Raw genomic sequence first — 20,101 nt, forward strand, 5'->3', positions numbered from 1 at the left:
CTATTTCTCAAGCTTGTTTTGTAGCGGAAGCTTCTTGAAGCTCCTCTTCCTGGTTCGTCCAAATTTGACAAACCGGGAAGAGGAGCTTCTGCTACAAAACAAGCTTGAAATATAGACTTATTTAATTTTTTTCGGAACAATTTCACATTTCGGGGCTTCAATACAAGACGGACATTACATACGAGCAGCATGGAGGTATTTGGATGTTTTTTGGTGTGTGTTTTTGTTACGAAGACAGTTGGTATCCATTTGCAACCGTCATATGGACATGCACTGCTACGCCGAGACCCCCTGTAACACAGAGAAGCCACGGAGGACTCTGAAACTTCTCCCAGCCCTTAGTCCACATGAGGGGGAGATAATAGATAATGAGTTGAAATTTCAATTTTGGGTGAACTATCCCTTTAATAAAAACCCAACATATGCATCCACACACACACAGGAAATAGCCTCAGCTCCGTGGTGCTGATAAGACCGCCCTAAATATTAGTGTTGAGTCAGGTGTTGAGAGAACCAGCTGAGCTCAGACAGACTCTCTGTTGCTATTATTATTATTATTATAAGAGTTATTATTATTATTATTATTAGCGTTATTACTCCTAGTTTCTTTGAGCTGCGATCCAACAAACAGCCAGTGGGTGTGGGTGGTCCTCTGCAGCCCTCACCTCATCAATCAGCAGATCTAAACCCACACACTCAGGCTGCAGCTCGGTATCGTGTAGTACAAACAGAGAGCAGTTGGCACCGTGAGGACTCTCAGCCTCAGTCAGTGTGACTGTGATGCTGCTGCTGCTGCTGCCGATTCAAACACACAAAGATAAACACGGGATAGAAGAAATTATTGAGGAATGCTCGACTTGATTTTCTGTTAAAAAGCCACAAAATAACCAAGAAAATCAAACAAGGAAAAGATGGAAGAGGAAAAAAGGCAAAATTCTAAGAAGCGTTATCGTTATTATTATGATTATTATGATTATTATTATTATTAGTTAAATCTGATATGATGCCTGTTGCACTGATGAATCTGATCTGGATCAATAGAGTTGAAAGGAAATAAAAATAAACACTAGTTCGTATTCTGTGAGTTCCTCTCCACAGATCGAAAAACTGATGAAAAATAGGGTTTAATTTATTTTTCTACATGAAGTCGAAAGTTTAAAAAGTCTGATTTAGTTTATTGATTTTTATATATTTGTGGATTTAGGAACCAAAAACCATCTCAGTGTAGTTTTCCATCTCCTCTCTCTTTTAGCTTCTCTCAGCTCTAGGAGCAACAGGTCGGTGTCAGCCAATCAGAAGAGAGGAGGAGGCTCTGAGCCTCTCTTCTGATTGGCTGACTGTTTTCTAAAGTGATCCACTAAAAAGTAGAGCAGATTTCAGAATAAACCACTCAGAGAAACCAAATCCTGCAAATTGTTGTTGGATGGATGGTGTTGTCCAAGTGGTGAGGGGGCGGGGCTTAGTTGTGACATCACAAAGTGACAGGAAGTCCTGACGGCTGGTTTTAAGGCTCAGTTTCTGAATCCAGGCTGTGTGCATTTCTCTGTGGACTGAGGCTTTGATACTTTCACAGTATTAATATAGAACCTAGAGCTGCTTTATAATCACACTCAGGGTATATACACAAATCTTTGAGTCAATTTACTACCATTTAATACCTTTTTTCACTACCTTCAGATTTTTTTTAATACCACCACGACATCGAGTTGCACCAAGTATCAATCAGAAAGATTTTATGACATGTACATAGATTTTATCATCCAACACTTACTTACATCATTACCATTACCCAGGAGACTCGGTTGCACAACAGGGCATCATCCATAAGTCATCAGGAACATTTGATCAAAAATAAAATATCTTATCATGCCTTTCTCAATCACCCCCCCCCCCCTCACTCACCTCACTCCACCTCCCTCCCTCCCTCCCTCCCTCACCCAGTTTGCCTCGCTCCGTCTTCCTTCCTCACCTCCCTCCCTCACCCAACTCACCTCACTAACTCTTTAAATAAATACCTGGTTCTGTCTCTACCGTCACAGAACACAGTGGTAGGCCATATATATGTTTTTTTTTACATCAGTGTGAAAAGTTTCAACAATGTCCGCACATCTGCACCGCCGGTCTGTGTCTCACGTGCGTTCCATCTGACCTCAGCTCTCAGTAGAAGCTGCAGCTGCTGCAGGTGTCTGTATCTGTAGCGCTTCGGGGCTTCCTGCCCTTTCAAACGGAGCAGACCCGGACCCGGTCCGACTAAACACCGGGCTGGCGGTAGAAGGTTCATGGAGCTGTGAGCCGCGAATGCATGAAAAAAGAGCACATCGGATGTGCGGCGCGTGACGTGCATCTACATTGACACACACATAGGCTACATCAAGGCGCCTGTCATCTCAATTTAAGTCTTCTGCAAACTTGCATTTTCCCATATTCGAAACGTTTTGCCACACGCTAAAATCCGAAGAGATTCACTAGCACTTCTATCCGCCTGACAACTATACGCGCGAAGACGATTTTAGATTTCTAGCGGCCAATGAATTGATATGACGTCAATATCACTCCTTTTTTTTTTGAAGTAGCGGCGCAAGGCAAGCAAGTAATGCTTTATTTATTTTATTACGCCTATTTCATCAAAATAAAACCAGTCATTGTCCAAAAGAAAAAAAATAATACCTATTCTTTAAAATTAATACCTTTGGACCAAATTTATCACTTTTTAAGGCCATTAAATTTTGCTTTTTTGATTTATCACTTTTTAATACTTTTTAAAACCCCGCGGACACCCTGCACACTACACATGGACATCTACCTTTATACTGTATGGAGCTTTAACACAAACATCTACCTTTATACTGTATGGAGCTTTAATACAAACATCTACCTTTATACTGTATGGAGCTTTAATACAAACATCTACCTTTATACTGTATGGAGCTTTAACACAAACATCTACCTTTATACTGTATGGAGCTTTAACACAAACATCTACCTTTATACTGTATGGAGCTTTAACACAAACATCTACCTTTATACTGTATGGAGCTTTAACACAAACATCTACCTTTATACTGTATGGAGCTTTAACACAAACATCTACCTTTATCACATCATCATTCATGTTTCTTTGATAGATTAAGACTTAGAAATATGGCAGATATGTCGGCACAGCAGAAAGACGAGAGGTGGAGAAGCATTTTGTGTTCTACTGTCCTTTCTATGACTCTATAAGACAAAAATTGTTTAGTAAAGTAGATCCAAATAACGAATGTGTGTGGTTGGACGATGCTGAGAAGCTAAAACTTCTTTTTCATTTGAATATTTTTGCATTTTCTTTATTTCTTGAAAAGGCTTGGGCAATGAGACGGAAGAGCGATGTATAGTTGAGTACTGAAAGTAATCTTTAGTTGTTTATTTATGTGTCACACCTGTGTGGCGGGTAACACCAACAGGAAGGACTGTCTAGTCTTTGTTTTTGTTATTGTGTCTTGTAATCTCATATGGGATGGGCCACAGTGGTGGCATGACACGAAAATAAAAAAATCATTCATTCATTCATTCGTTCATTCATATATTGTTGGATTAAAACATGTCACTGACACTGAGCTTGAACACAACATCTGAACTAAAATGCATTGATAAATCCAAATGCCTCTATAATAATCATAAATATATGTTAAGGATGTAAACTACCGTTTGCTGCTATGAACTCTGGGAAATCTCCGGTGATGATGCACCTGAAGCATCAGTGCTCATCCGCTTGTCCTCCCCCCGTCCTCCTATTCACCTGCCCAGGGACTACGGATGGAAAGTAGCTAGTGAGCTAAATCCGCTACAAGGCATCTCTTCTCATTTCGAGACTAATGTTATTTTGTACATTGTCCCTGATACAAATAAACGTATTAAACTTAACTAAACTAAACTCATCCCTTCATCCCTTCACCCACTCATCCCCCTGTCCCCTTGTCCACTCGTCCCCTTGTCTCCTCATCCCTTCATCCACTCGTCCCCTTGTCTCCTTGTCTCCTCATCCCTTCATCCACTCGTCCCCTTGTCTCCTTGTCTCCTCATCCCTTCATCCACTCATCCACTCGTCCCCTTGTCTCCTTGTCCCCTCATCCCTTCATCCCTTCATCCCCTCGTCCACTCTCCATACGGCTTCAGTGGAATTTATGTTGTTCAGGCTCCAATAAGACAAATCTAGTTAGTGACGTTAATCTAATTTCAGCCGTAGTGTGTTTTAGTCGTCAGTCTCTCTCTCTCTCTCTCTCTCTCTCTCTCTCTCTCTCTCTCTGTCTCTCTCTGTCTCTCTCTCTCTCTCTCTCTCTCTCCATCCGTCCATCTTCTTCTCCCTGTGTGAGTGTCACCTGCCCTCGGCCCTCGGAGCTCCGAGCTGCATGGCGACGCCGGGTCTCGGCCTCAGCGTGAGAGCCCCATTACCCTGACTGGAGGCTTTGTTTCCCCTGTGAATCTGTGTGTGTGTCTGTTTGTGTGTGTGTGTGTGTGTGTGCGTTCATGTGTGTGTGTGCGTTCGTGTGTGTGTATGTGTGTCTGTTTGTGTGTGTGTGTGTGCGTTCATGTGTGTGTGTGCGTTCGTGTGTGTGTATGTGTGTGTGTAGCTGGAGGAGAATGTCAGATACACAGTGATTTGTTACATCAGCAGCATTCCTGCTCCGAGTGTGTGAGGAGGAAACACATGAGGGGGAGGTGTGTGTGTATATAATATGTATGTGTGTGTGTGTGTGTGTGTGTGTTGTTTGTTGTTGTGTTTCCGTCCACATCGAGTTGTTGACAAATTGTTTATGTGAATGAAAAAAAACTGTGATAAACAGCAGCAGAGAGAAAGTAAACAACAGAAGAGATGAAGTGTGTGTGTGTGTGTGTGTGTGTGTGACAGTTTGTAGAGGAAACACTCAAACACTTATGAGGATACACACTATTGACACACACACATATACACACACTCTGTACACACATACATCCAGTCTCTGTGGGGTTGAGGGGGCGGAGCTCCCAGAATGCTCTGGGGCGATGTGGTTATGGTCATAAGTTAAATGGCGTTGTAAATCATCACAGTGTCAGTGTGTGTCTGTTCCTCCAGCTCCTCTGCAGTAATACTACATTCATATATAAATATAAATATACAGGACTGTGTAAAAGTATTAGTATAGGCAGCAGTGAAAAAGTACTGTAAAGAATACTTTCAAGGATGGTCACACCAATAACTATTTAATTTAGATTTATCTTCTGTTCGTTCACTACCTTTTGTTAATTGATGAAAATAAACTATTAACACTTCCATTTTTTAAAGCCCCAGTATGTAACTTATTTGTCTTTTTATGATCAAAAATCAAACATGTCTTTCATAAATCCGTATTTCACTGAAGGTGAATCACAGCTGCATCCAAATGAAAGCTTTCTGGTTCCTTAGAATGAGTTGTTACAAGTCGTTACAAATACATAAGTGGGCGACGCACCGAACCGAGGCGGCCATGTTGCATCGTGACCGTAGGTAACCACGGAAACAGCCTGTTAAAACTGTCACCACTGTGTAGTGTGAGGAAGGACGGAGGCACTGGTGTTGCATTCAGGTGCAGTCAGGCAGACGGCCGTCGGCAAACCAACCGGATGTCATTTTACTCCACCAGAGAAAGACGGTAAAACAATACCACATCACCATGACAACATGTTGTCAGACCACTTGTTTACATAGACGCTTGTTTATCCTGTTACATGCAGCGTCTGTTGTCTGTCTGACGTCTGCCCCATTTCACATGAATGCAACATCAAGAATACGTTCTGATAGGTTGCACCAATTTGGCTTTTTATTTTTGCTAATAAAAAGCCAAATAAGTTACACACTGTGGCTTTAAGACTACTACTATAATAATAATAATGTTTTACTACAGCGGTAAGATAAAATGAAAATAAAATGAATTATTCTGAAAAATAATTTCTTCAAACATTGTGATATTATTAAATATGAGCTTGAACCTAGCGAAACGCGTTGTTCATAATAAAAGTATATCAGCAGAGTCTTATCAGTGTGCGGTGGCCGTCTTTTTCTATTGATTTTACGCACTCCTGCTACCCACCTGCACCTGAGGAACTGTGGCTGTGCAGGGAGATTTGCTTTTCTTCAATGAGCTTGAACCTGTTCGTCACTTTGTTTCTAGTTCGCAGTTTAAATAAAGTTTCAGTTTGTGTGTGTGAGACAGAAATGAAAAAACAGTCTGTCATGAGCTCATCTGAGTGTTGAAACTTCTCCTGCTGCAGTTTGACAGAGAAACAGATGAGGTGGACGTGTGTATAGGTGAGTTAAGTGTGTGTGTGTGTGTGTGTGTGTGTGTGTGTGTGTGTGTGTGTGTGTGTGTGTGTGTGTGTGTGTTCAGCCACTGAGCAAGTTACCATCTGCTTCTGCCCATCTCCGTCTCACGCCAAGACTCACACTCTCTCGCTCCCGCAGCCTTTAAACGCACCGCATGCAGCTCGGCTCGCAGCAGAAGAGCCCTTCAAGTGCTCGAATATTAACGTGGAAATCCCAGTTACCTCAACTAATTAGCTCACAACAATACAACAAATACAACAAAAACCCGCAGACTCTGTCCCCCGGTGACCGTGTGTTGGAATCGAACGTGGACGTGACGACATGTGAACTGCCGCCTTGTTCCAGGAGAACGTCGGAGGGAAATCAGATCCTGGCGAGTCGGCGGTGGCCAAGGAAACGGTTTTAACATTATTGGTAAAAATCCTCGTGTGTCGAAGAAGAACCACAAAGAAGAAAAAAAAAACTGTGAATGAATGAATGAATGAAAAGCCCTGGTGCTGCACATTGATCAATACCATCAATATATTGGGACTGATTTGAACTGTTTGTGGCCCAGTCAAATATAAATGAACCTGACTGAACTCAGATGAACCTGCTGTCTGGATATGAAGCTCTTAAAGGGATAGTTCAACATTTTGGCAATTTGGCCCATTGCCATAATAATCCCTATAGTCATAGCAGTAGGTTTGTTACCTTTAATTGTCGGTGCAAGCTGTTTTTACACTGCAAAAACTCAAAATCTTACCAAGAATATTTGTCTTATTTCTAGTCAAAACTAATCTAATTCTACTTAAAATAAGACTCATCACATTAAAAAGTAGCTTGTTTTTAGACACTTTTTACTTCTTTCAAGCAGATTTTCACTTGAAATAAGTAGAAAAATCTGATAGTGGAGCAAGTTTTTCTTTCTTATTAGGCTACAAGCACAAAAAACTTGCTTTCACTGGCAGATTTTTCTACTTATTTCAAGTGAAAATTTGTTTGAAACAAGTGAAAATTATCTAAAAACAAGTTAATTTTTAGGTGATGAGTCTTATTTTAAGTGGAAAGAGATTAGTTTTGACTAGAAATGAGACATTTTGACAAGAAATAAGACAAATATTCTTGGAAAGATTTAGAGTTTTTGCAGTGTAGAACGGCGGAGCAGAGCCGTGAGCTGCTCAGAGCTACGCTATGGAGGCTCATTATGGGATTTCTTGGTTTCCCTCATCATCAAACTCATCAAATACACAATCCAACAACTCCACAACGCTCTAGAGGACAAGTTGTGAGCTGCACATTCACCACGCTATGAGATAATAACACAACGTTACCACACAGAGTTGTTTTAGAGGGAAATTCATGCAAAACCACTGATGCACGTTGCCTTCAGGGACAGTTTTTCATCAAGCAGTCTCTGAAGGTCGGAAACTTGGGTATCATTTCAGAACTCCGACTTTCCGACTTGACGTCACGACAACATCGGCCCTCGTCTTAAACGGTTAGAATATAGACATTTCAGGTTATTTGTTGAGGTTTTAATACATATGTTTGTGTATTATTGCAGTAGCCTCTATGAAATACGTTTATATTAAGCTGTGATTGTTGTATGGTGTTAAATATGTGACGGAAATAACGTTTAAAGCAGAAGTAAGTGATATATTTGTGTTAATATAAGTCTTAAATAGTTATATCTTTCGACAGCAATCACTTCTATAGAGTGTTTGGACTGAAACACGGGTCTGTCAGTCCCTCTGCTCTGCTCTGAGCCCAGGAGAAAATATTTATCGTATCCTACAGTTTTTATCCAATGAGGAGAGAGAACGGCATGCAGGGCTGTGTGTGCAGCCAAGGGACGCCGTGAATGTGGTGACGTAGGGACGAGGACTGTTATGGTGCGTTCAAGGCAACTCGTAACTCGTGTTTTTCCGACCTGTGAAGTTGTACCAGTTCGATCTGGTACGAGTTCACGGGTCAGAAGTTACGAGTGGCCGTTATAGTGACTTTCACCGGTAAAACAGGTCGGAAAAACACGAGTGGGTTGCCTGGAACGCTACAAAGTTGTAAGTCGTGACTTGAAGCTGTAATTTACAGTTTCAAAAGCCTGCCTGGAACGCAGCATTATAACGACCAGATCGCTTACTTCTGCTTTAACTGTTATCAAGGCTGTAACGTTATATGTGCACTCATCTGCAGCGTCTCCTCTCCTCCAAAATAAACATCATTTACTGCTGCATTGATTTGTCGTATTCAGCGATGAGCCACAATATGACAAACTTCTTTCAGGTATCCATGTTTTTTTTTTTTCTCCCGAGTTCCTGCAGCGTGAACGCAATGATGTCGGAAGTCAGAAATGTTCGAGTTGGGATTTCCGACCTCAGAGTTGTTATGAACGCAGCATCAGTCCATCAGATCTCAGCTCCTATTGGTCGGACGGAGGCGTCTCAGTCCATCACTCTCCCCTCAGCACCCAGTGTGTGTGTGTGTGTGTCAGGGGTGTATTTTGATGTAATGTGATCAGTAATGAATTTTGTGTTGCATTAGGGTCGGAGGAGGAGGAGGAGGGGGTGGGGGGCGGGGGGGGTCGGGATGCGAGATGATGGAGGGAACAAGACGGAGAACAAGAGGAGACTGACTGCGAGTGTCCGGGAGACTCCAACATGTAATCTAATGAAGAGACACGGAGGAGAGAGAGAGAGAGAGAGAGAGAGAGCTACAAATAAGGTTAAAGGGATAGTTCACCCAAAATTGAAATTTCTCCCCCTCATGTGGACTAAGGGCTGGGAGAAGTTTCAGAGTCCTCCGTGGCTTCTCTGAGTTACAGGGGGTCTCGGCGTAGCAGTGCATGTCCATATGACGGTTGCAAATGGATACCAACTGTCTTCGTAACAAAAAGACACACCAAAAAACATCCAAATACCTCCATGCTGCTCGTATGTAATGTCCGTCTTGTATTGAAGCCCCGACATGAGAAATTGTCCCGAAAATCTATATTTCAAGCTTGTTTTGTAGCGGAAGCTTCTCGAAGCTCCTCTTCCTGGTTCGGTCAAATTTGAATTTTGCATTTTGGGGCTTCAATACAAGACGGACATTACAGACGAGCAGCATGGAGGTATTTGGATGTTTTTTGGTGTGTCTTTTTGTTACGAAGACAGTTGGTATCCATTTGCAACCGTTATATGGACATGCACTGCTACGCCGAGACCCCCTGTAACTCAGAGAAGCCACGGAGGACTCTGAAACTTCTCCCAGCCCTTAGTCCACATGAGGGGGAGGAGATAATGATGAGTGAAATTTCTATTTTGGGTGAACTATCCCTTTAAACCCTAACATGGTGGTGGTGGTGGGGGGCTGGGGATGCGTTGTCGATGCTAAATCCATTAAGGCCTCGTGAGCCCCCCCCCCCCCACTTCCCCAACCCCAACATCCCCAGACCTAAACACCCCCTCTACACACACACACACACACACACACACGTTTAAATCAAAGGAACTCTTGTTCACTTAAGGAGGGGGGGGGGGGGGTAGAGAGAGAGAAAGCTCTGGCGCTTCCTAAATGAGTTAACCATTCGACTGTCAGGGCCAACGGCATGTCTGCTGCACACACACACACACACACACACACACACACACACGGGCAGGAAGCCTCAAAGGGAAGCAAAGGTGTGTGTGTGTGTGTGTGTGTGTGTGTGTGTGTGTGTGTGTGTGGATATTCCAAAACCAAACGCACACACACACATGGACACAGAACTTGAACATCCTTCCACCAGTGACCTCATCCATCACTGCAGCTCCAGCTGGCAGCGGTGCATGCTGGGTAATGTAGTAGTGAGGAAGTCAAGCTAAATTCGATGTATTCGATGTGCATGTGTCTCTGCGTTTGATGCTGCACGGTGAAAATGACCTAAATAGTCGTCAAAGGACTCAGGGCCGGCCCCCCTGGCATAAACCCTCTATGTGGTTGTTTAGGGCCACAGCCGTTAGGTTGGGGGGGGTCACATGATCAGAAAGGTACCGGGGTTCATCAAGTCATTTAAACATCCTGAGGTCTGCACGTGCAGCTATGAGCTTTATATGTAATGTGAAGTCAATATTCAGCTTCTTTTATCTCACATTTGAGACATTTGGTGAAAATAGAACGGCAGAATGACAACATTTGTGCTCAAAAAGCAATCTTACAAAATGTCATTTTAGACTTGTTTTCTACACGTATCTATTACTGTATTCATATCCTATTTCAAGCACCAAAACAGTTCATTCTCATGACTGAAGGAGTGTTTTCACAAGGGATTTGAAATTTTTCAAAAAGCAGACCTCAAATTTCCAGCATTTGTCCTAAATTATTTCTTTCTACAGTGTTCTAGGACAAACTGGCCTCAGTGTGCTTACAGCGGAGGTTCTAATATTTAGACATAAAACACTTGAGTATTGTTACATCTGCAAGTATCTTAAAAAGATACATTTGAGAAAATATGTAAAAGTCGAGAAAATGGCCTCAAACCTCAGAGGGATAAACACGTCTGTATTCAGTTTTAACCAGTGATTTGGTGTTTGTGCTTAGAGTGCAGGGCCACCAAAATCCTAGGGCCGGCCCTGCAAGGACTTAACATAATCGGCAAAATGCCGCCCGAATCGAACAAACAAAATGTGGCGGATGAGGAAAAGGAAGAAATAGGGAGATCACTCTCGTTTTTATGAGTGAAGAGTTAAGAAACGTTTCCAAGCAACAGCCCAGGCTCATCGAACTGATGAATGAGCTGAAGTTCCTCAAAACAATCATCAATGAAAAAGATACGGAAAGCCACGATATGGAAACAAGAATAGAAGATCTAGTCATCTGGTTATACGTATCTCTGCACTGGAAACAAAGCACCAAACAGACGCCAGAGCAGCGACAGCGGCGGCCACAAATAAAGCTACATTCCTTCTATTTATTATTAGACTTTATTCATTTCAACACATTTAAAAGACTCAGATCTAAAGTTCATTAAACTACAGATATTCTCTAGACTAAGACTCTTCCTCTTCCTCATCCTCAACATCAAACCCTCTGTCTCTTCTGCCAGTTCTCCCAGCATGCATTGCGTCCAGGAGGAGGGGACATGTGACCTTGGCAACAGCAACAACAAAAATACACAAAAATCATTTTCCTGTCCAGAGACGAGAGTGAAACCAGTGTCTATGTGATACTCAGTTATACTCAGTTATACTCAGTACAACAAAACTATCTAATGGTTTTCTAAGTGGGAGGGTTGACAGAGTTCAAGGGGGTCCCCAACTTTTTCTTGAAATTTTACCAATTTTTTTTTTACTTTTTACTTTTTTTCAGAAATGTTTTCACTTTTGTAATTATTGTTTGACTTTTTTTTTTGGAAATTTTACCACTTTTCCTTGAATTTTTTTGAGACATTTTTACCAGTTTCTTCTCATTTTTTTCTTTTTTTACCTTTTTTTTCAAGAAATTTTACCCCTTTTTGTATTATTGTTTGCCCCTTCTTTTGAGAGAGAAATTTTGCCACATTTTTCTATAATTTTTTGAGAAATTTTACCACATTTTTTCAAACATTTTTTGCGAAATCTTACCACTTTTTCTAGAATTCTTTTGAGAAATAAAAAAAAAAAAAAAACTTTTTCCCTTTTTTTTTTTTTTTGAGAAATTTTACCACTTTTTTTGAAAAAACCTTAAACTTTTTATTTTTTTATTTAGAAAAAACCACTGTGGTTGAAATGACCACTTTTTTCTAGAAATGTTTCAACTTTTTTGGAGAAATTGTACCACTTTTTTCCAGAAATTTCTCTATAATCTTTCAAAAATGTACGCCTAATTTAAACATGCATTGATTGTTTGTGTATTTCTGGTGTTTGCTTCAAAATTTTTGTCCAATGGGGGTCCAACCGTGGTCTAATTTGTGTCAATTTTCGGGACCTTGACGTAAAAAAGTTTGAGAACCACCAGTGATACAAGTATGAACAGTTTACCACCTACTACCCGCTACAAAACATTCGACTACTGAGTTAAACTTCACCAAGAGATCCAGAGGTGACCCGTGTGTGTGTGTGTGTCTTTCTGACCTGTGGCGGACCCGACGATGTCCCTGGACGGGGACTCGGACATGGCGTCGGCCAGTCTCTCCCTCAGCCCCTCGTCGCTGGCGTCGGCGGAGCCCAGGTTGTGGCGCGGGATGCCGAAGCTCTCGGGCCAACTGCCGCAAACCTCCAGCAGGGTGACGCCACGCCCGTCAAACGGCCCTGAACACACACACACACACACAAAGAGACAGGGTTAATATTCATGTCACATCAGAGACAGTTTGTGTTCAGGTGAATGAATGCTGGTTTAAAGGGATAGTTCAACATTTTGGCAAATTGGCCCATTGCTATAACCCCTATAGTCATAGCATGAGATAATAACACAACGTTACCACACAGAGTTGTTTTAGAGGGAAATTCATGCAAAACCGCTGATGAGCGTTGCCTTCAGGGACAGTTTTTCATCATCAGTCTCTGTATTTCCCTCTAAAACAACTCTGTCTGGTAACGTTGTGTTATTATCTCATAGCGTGGTGAATGTGCAGCTCACAACTTGTCCACCAGAGCGTTGTGGAGTTGTTGGATTGTGTATTTGATGAGTTTGATGAGGGAAACCAAGAAATCCCATAATGATCCTCCGTAGCGTAGCTCTGAGCAGCTCACGGCTCTGCTCCGCCGTTCTAAAAACAGCTTGCACCGACAATTAAAGCTAACGAACCTACTGCTAAGACTATAGGGATTATGGTGATGGGCCAATTTGCCAAAATGTCGAACTATCCCTTTAAAGCTGCTGGAGGAAACAGTTTTTGCTCTGATGGTGGATTTATCTGTGCAACACTGTCAGTAGGTGAAGTGACTCGTGTCTTATCAGTGACCTCTGGCTCAGGTGAGGCACTGATGAACTGCTCTGATAACAATAAACAGCAACATGCACTGAATTCTGAAATAAAACACATGAAATATATTTAACGGCTCAGATTTAAAGCAACAACAAATATAAAAAAAAAAGGTGAGAAAGTGAAGAAACAAACAGGTAAATGTGCAGAATCTGATTCTTTCTCAACGCTTCTGATCTGTATCATTCAGTTTTTCTGCAGCTTTGCATCACAAAACACATCATATGTGACCCGTTCTATCAAAATGAGTCGGATGTTGCAACGTTCTATTTTTAGATAATCAGCTGATAACGTGGAAAACTCATAGAAAATCAAAAAAATGTTTTACCCTAATTTCAAAGCAATGACATTCAAAAACAATCTCCCAAAGTTTCACAGTCCAGATAATTGAGAAAAGGCACGTAAATGATGATTAAAGTTGACTTGCAACTTAAACCCTCTGAAAATGAGAGTTGCATCGGTGCAAAACATGAAATATCTCCTGAACCGTTCATGATAGAGACGAGCTGTAAACTGCATCTGAATCGCGGGATTCTCTGCTTTCCGACGGTCATTGAATGGTGCCTCGATGACAGGAAGGGACGGGTACAGAAACAGATGCTAAACCGAGTAGCATCGATGCTAAACCGAACGTAGCATCGACGCTAACAGAGCGTAGCAACGATGCTAATAGAGCGTAGCAACGATGCTAAACCGAACATACACGCTTGCACATGTTTTACAAAATGTCAACAAAACATGACAACTTCTGAACCGTTTATGATAGAGACGAGCTGTAAAAAGCATCTGAATTGTGAGATTCTCTGCTTTCCGAGGGTCATTGAATGCTACCTCTATGACAACAAGGGACCGTATAGGGTGCGTGTAATCACGTGGTACAGGAACAGATGCCAGAGTCACTGGCAAAAACTTTAACTGCAATTTTCTCAGGTTTTAGAACAGAATAAGAGAGTGAAAGATCGAAATTCAAATGGCCACATCTCGAAAACCATCAAATGTATGACTCTGACTAGGGTATCATTTTAAAACTTATTTTCTAATCTTTCCATTGATACCAAAATCTCAACTTTGAAATTTGGGTTGGGATCCATTTTGATGGATCGGGTCACATTTATTACACACATATATATAAATATATCATCTGCATATATAAAGCTGTGTCAGTCTAAGTGTGTCTCAGGTCAGTCAGACGTTTCTCCTCCTGCTCAACACCAGTGAATTTCCTCCTCCACACTTGTCCCAGTGGAGTCCAGCAGATCAGCTGCTGCACAGTCACACACACGCAGACACACACAGACACACACACACACACACAGGGCAACAAACAGCTCGTATAAGCACAACACAACACAATCTTCATGCCTGTCAAACCAAATCCACACAGAGCTGCACTGCATCTTAATCTCTTCTCCTCTGTCTGCCATAATTTCTGCAATCAGGGAGATCTTGTGCCGTGGAGCCAGAGAGTCTGCAACCTGCCTCTCCGTGTGTGTGTGTGTGAGTGTGTGTGTGAGTGTGTGTGTGAGTGTGTGATAAGCTGGCCAGGCAGGCATGCAGACACTAAAACAACTGGTTTATTCTATTAGTGAGTTCATTTGACTCAGTGGCTGAGCCTGCAGCAGCCAGAGGTGATAAAGGCCCGAGAAGGAGAGGAAGAGGAGGAAGAAGAGGAAGAGGAGGAAGGTGAAGGTGAAGTGTTGCTGTGCAATAAAAAAAACAAAAACAACAACACACTGTTGCATCATCATCATCATCCTCATCATCATCAGCTTCCTCCAGCAGCTGAGACAGACGAGGTCACGAGTCTTTATCACCACGGAGACAGAAAAGGCGTCGAAGCTGCTGATCAAAGTGATGGGAGATGGTTTCCTTCACAAATCTGATCAACTCTAACACACACACACATACGCACGCACACACACACACACACACACACACACACACACACACACACACACACACACACACACACACAGACACACACACACTTTTTTTTAATCCCGTGTGTCACTTTTGTGTCACTTTTTGATGCAGGTTTTAGATTTAAACAGTTTGACGACGCTTCGTCTCTTCAGACTCTCTGGGAGTTAAAACTTAAAGGGATAGTAGCATTTTTTTTAAAGTGGGGTTGTATGATCTACAAATAGCCCCTAAGTACTTTAATTGCAGTAGAAGACTCTCTGCACTCCCCCCGTTAGCAACGCCAGCCCATAATAGCCCTGCCCAGAGATTTACAACATACAGTGTTGTGAACAGACCCAAAGAAACGGCCTATTTTCGCGGCCTAAAAGAGGTTTTACCTGAAAAAAAATACACAGTTCCATTGTTCACTATAATATAATTTTTTCCAGCCCTTCAAAGTGCAGGAAAAACACAGTTTTTATTTGGACCTAACCAACTGCTGATCGGCGGGTGCTAACCTTGGGCGGAGGGATACGTGAGTTGGTTAGGTCCAAATAAAAACTGTGTTTTTCCTGCACTTTGAAGGGCTGGAAAAAATTATATTATAGTGAACAATGGAACTGTGTATTATTTTTCACGTAAAATCTCTTTTAGGCCGTGAAAATAGGCCGTTTCTTTGGGTCTGTTCACAACAACGTATGTTGTAAATCTCTGGGCAGGGCTATTATGGGCTGGCGTTGCTAACGGGAGGAGTGCAGAGAGTCTTCTACTGCAATTAAAGTACTTAGGGGCTATTTGTAGATCATACAACCCCACTTTAAAAAAATGCTACTATCCCTTTAACTTCACTTGCTTTTTTTTTTGTTTTTTGTTTTTTACAGTGTTGTGTGTTTTCGTGTTTTGTTGCATATTGTTGCACAGTTTTATCTGTTTCTTTTAATCTGCAGCCGTGACTGCACATCGAGTTTCCCACATGGGACAATAAAATATCTGCATCTGGATCTGGATCTGAGTCTAAACTCACTCTGATGAGTCCTGGTCACTGACAAAGTCTCAGTCTGGAAACAAACACAGTCACTCTGAGCACACAACTACAAAACACTGAACTACAAAACACTGAACTACAAAATACAGCCAGCATATATACACACATACATTACATGTTCTCTTTTAGGTTTGAAGGATTTGTTTCATATAAATCAGTATTTTATCATCAAAAAACATTTTAGCACCTCATTGAATAAATACTGTAGGCCTATATTGTAACTAGAATGAATCAATAACAGCATTTTGCTTCAATTACAGTAAATGTATTAATTGTGCAAAGTGATTAACAGTTCTCACAAAAAATGCTGTAAATATGTGCAGAATTAAAGCTGCTTTGCAGACGATTTTGGACAAAATGAAGCAATTCTGAGCAACAACAGATGAAATACTGTTAATAATTTAATTTTAATTTTCAATATTTTTCCATATTTTATTTTAAGTATCGTCAATATTTTGATATGAAATTGTGTAGACTTCAATATGGCTGCAGCAGAAATGTACAATGTTCTTATTTGAGTTTAGTTTTTTTATCATTCTGGTTTGATTGTGTTTTTAACTGTTCTGAACAAACGGTGTTAGCATTTGAAAGATGTGCTGTAAAACTTCAGTGTTTTGCAGGTGGTGAACTAGAAACGGAGAAAAGAGTTCATGAATTTTGGCGACTGTGGTCACTCAGTGCATTTTGTGTAAGACATGCTTGTTAACAATTGAAAAAAACTGTCAAAAAGTCAAGCACGACCAGAGGCCCCAGCACTGAAATGGGACCGAGTTAGCTTAGCTTAGCTTAGTTTAGCACAAAGAGTGGGAACAGAGGGAAACTGTTAGCATAGCTACTGGAAGTATAAAGAAATCTGAATGTCACTTCTCTTCTGTGGATTAAAACCTCTGTACATTAATAAGTAGTTGTTTATTTAAACCTTCTAACAGGATTAATGAGTTCAAATACCAACAATTATATTAGGGCATTAAATTATACACAAAAATGTTTTATGGCTGAGAAGTGGACATTTGTGATGTGTATGTGTATGTGGTTTGTTTGTAATTTGGTTTTGTTCTGTATAACACTTCGAGGTCGACATATTAGATATAACTAACTACATGTATAAAAACAAGTGGATGTGTAGCCTATGTAAGAAAATGTTAATAAATATATTGTTTAAAAAAAAAATTTGTACATTTTATAATGTCTGAGTTTGCAGAACAAATCTGTAAACTCCTGGTTTTTATCCACAAAGACCCCGGAGAGGAAACAGGAAACATGGACGGAGGAGGACAAGTCTCTGTCTCTGTGTCTGTGTCACTGTGATAAATAAACTGAAACACTAGAAATCTGCAGTTTGTTCATTAAACTAAAAAAAAAAAAAAGATGCTGCAGAAAATGATGTTTCATTATCACATCAGGTTGTTTCCACAGCAACCGCGTCCTCCCTGTCTCGTCTCCATCGTCTCCGTCAAATAAAAGCACAAACAGAACATGCTTAAATCCTGTCGGTCCAGTGTGTAGGACGTAACAACATCACATCACCTCTAATGGCGCATTTCCACTAGCACGGTTCGGCTCGGTACGGCACGGCTCGGCGCGCTATTGCGTGTTTCCACTAGCACGCAGTACCTGCAACCGGGTACAGTTTTGGTATCACCTCAGCCCTGGTTCCAAGCGAGCCGAAGCGTTACTAAAACGTGACGTCAGCCGACTGCCTTCCACTGATTGGCCGATGAGTGTCGTCACTGGAAGCGTCATAACCACTCGACGACCGACAACAGAAATGTTCCTGCTGAAGCTGTTATTACCAGAGAATTTCTAATATTTAGACTGGCTCTGTTATTACGTGACTTTATTAAGTTTTAATATTTTTTCATGCGAGAAAGTAACTGTTTAGATCCCCATGTGCGGTTAGTTTATCCAAACGACGGCTGTTTAGAAGTTTGCCCCGATGTTTTTTCGGAGAAGTGAAGCTCCAGGTCCGAGCAGCGACCGCGACATCACAGAGGCAGCAGCCCGGCTCCTGACGTGCTCCGCCGGCCAGCCTACCACCGTCACCCCGAGGAGAACAGACCGCTAATTAACTTCCCCGATGGCTTTTAGAGGTTTACCACCGGCTGGTTAAACTCTTAAATGTTGGTCTCATTGATTAAATCTAACAATTGTGGCTGTAGCAGCAGTTTGTTTGTGGTTAGAAAGAAGAGCAGCACTGCCTTGGGTTCTGTACGCACAGAAAACACCACATTTACATCAATAAATAAATGTTTTACAATGAACCAGGCCGATCTCGGAGCATCTCTCCGGTAAGGCATATTGAAAATTAAATGCCGTTATGGGGACGAGAGCAGTCAAAACGGCGGTTTAAAGCTAGCTACAGCGAGGGTAGGTTCACTTCCTGTTTACAAAGTAAAAGCACCAGTTCTATCGTAATGGCTTTCCTTATGATAAAAGGCAACAGGTGTTTTATTTTGTGAAAATAACCGGAAGTGCGTTGCTCACTACGGCTAGCTTTAGTAACGCCGACTTCGTTGAAACAAAATTGTAAACAGCTGGTATTTTGTCAGTTTTTCAACACGTTGGGGATCTAAACGACTACTTTCTCGCCTGAAAATGTTTCAAATGTTGCTAAAGTTATATATTTACAGAGTTTAGAGCGTTGCTCGGCGCCGTGTAAATGACGTCACGGCGGCACTAGTGATACTCAGTTGTAATGGAAACACAACCAAACCGAGCCGAGCCGTGCCGTGCCGAGCCGTATCGAGCCGAGCCGTGCTAGTGGAAATGCGCCATAAGACACACAACACAGCGTTATCACACACACTCACACACACACACTCACACACACACCAGGCGCTCTGATAGAAGGCTGCTGGCACTGAAGGGGAGTCCTTTGAAAAATCAATCCAACACACACACACACACACACACACACACACACTGTTTCTGAAGTTATCAGGAAGCTCAGTCATTGTGAGTGTGTGTGTGTGTTTGTGTGTGTGTGTGTGTTATCTCAGCAGGGAGCAGGAGGCCCGTGCAGCCTCTCGCCCCGGCATTAACACCTGTCACTGGCCTGAAGCAGAGCTGAGACTGGCCAGGCCTCAGGGCACACACACTACACACACACACACACACACTACACACACACACACACTACTACACACTACACTACACACACACTACACACTCCACAGTAGTCGTCCTCTCCCTGATAGCCGGTCAGCTCGGCAGATCAAAGGTTCTGACTGCAGTGGCTTTTCTACATGATAAGAGTTTGGCAGAGAGCAGGAAGAGCTGCAGCCACACACACACACACACACACACACACACACACACACACACACACACACACACACATCGACACCCCCCGACACCGACACCAGGAGGAATCTGAACCAGAACCAGAGAGAAAGCAGCTCCGTGTCTCTGCTGCTTCTACAGCAGAACTCTACATCTCTGTCTAATGTCTGTGAACATGAAGCTACTGAAGCTCTAGATGTATGTATATGTGTATGTGTGTGTGTGTGTGTGTGTGTGTGTGTGTGTGTGTGTGTGTGTGTGTGTGAGAAAGGAAAACAATGCCAAGGTAAGGGAAATCATCAGAAATTAATTAAACACATTTCCTGTCTTCTTTTCCAGGCTTTAGAGATACAACTAGCTTCTTAAACACACTGAAATTAAACAGCCAGTAGTTGTTTCCATCAGAGCAGCAGAATATTTCAGGGTTTTAATTTAGATTTAATGGAATAAAACCTCTCTCAAATCATCAAACTTTGTACAATATAAAAGGAAATGAGACTTTCTACTTCATCTGACTCACACATCTCACATATTCTGTTCTCCTCGGGAATATCTCTAAATCGACTGTCCAGAGGAAGATCACCAGATCTCAGCTGTGCGACTACAGAGTCACACTGCAAAAACTCAAAATCTTACCAAGAATATTTGT

The 20,101-nt window shown here is 41.9% G+C and overlaps 1 protein-coding gene across 2 annotated transcripts in view; it reads right to left on the reverse strand.

Annotated features, from left to right (window-relative positions):
• The window catches only part of bcas3 (BCAS3 microtubule associated cell migration factor), a 481,047-nt gene that overhangs the window by 28,742 nt on the left and 432,204 nt on the right, over positions 1–20,101 (reverse strand). For both annotated transcript variants that reach the window (XM_085794770.1, XM_085794769.1), the window contains one exon: positions 12,370–12,546. In XM_085794770.1, the coding sequence (XP_085650896.1) occupies positions 12,370–12,546 (177 nt within the window). The remainder of the gene's footprint in view (positions 1–12,369; positions 12,547–20,101) is intronic.

Source organism: Trachurus japonicus, chromosome 13, assembly GCF_045865225.1.
Source record: "Trachurus japonicus isolate A0001 chromosome 13, Traja_1.0".
NCBI lineage: Eukaryota > Metazoa > Chordata > Actinopteri > Carangiformes > Carangidae > Trachurus > Trachurus japonicus.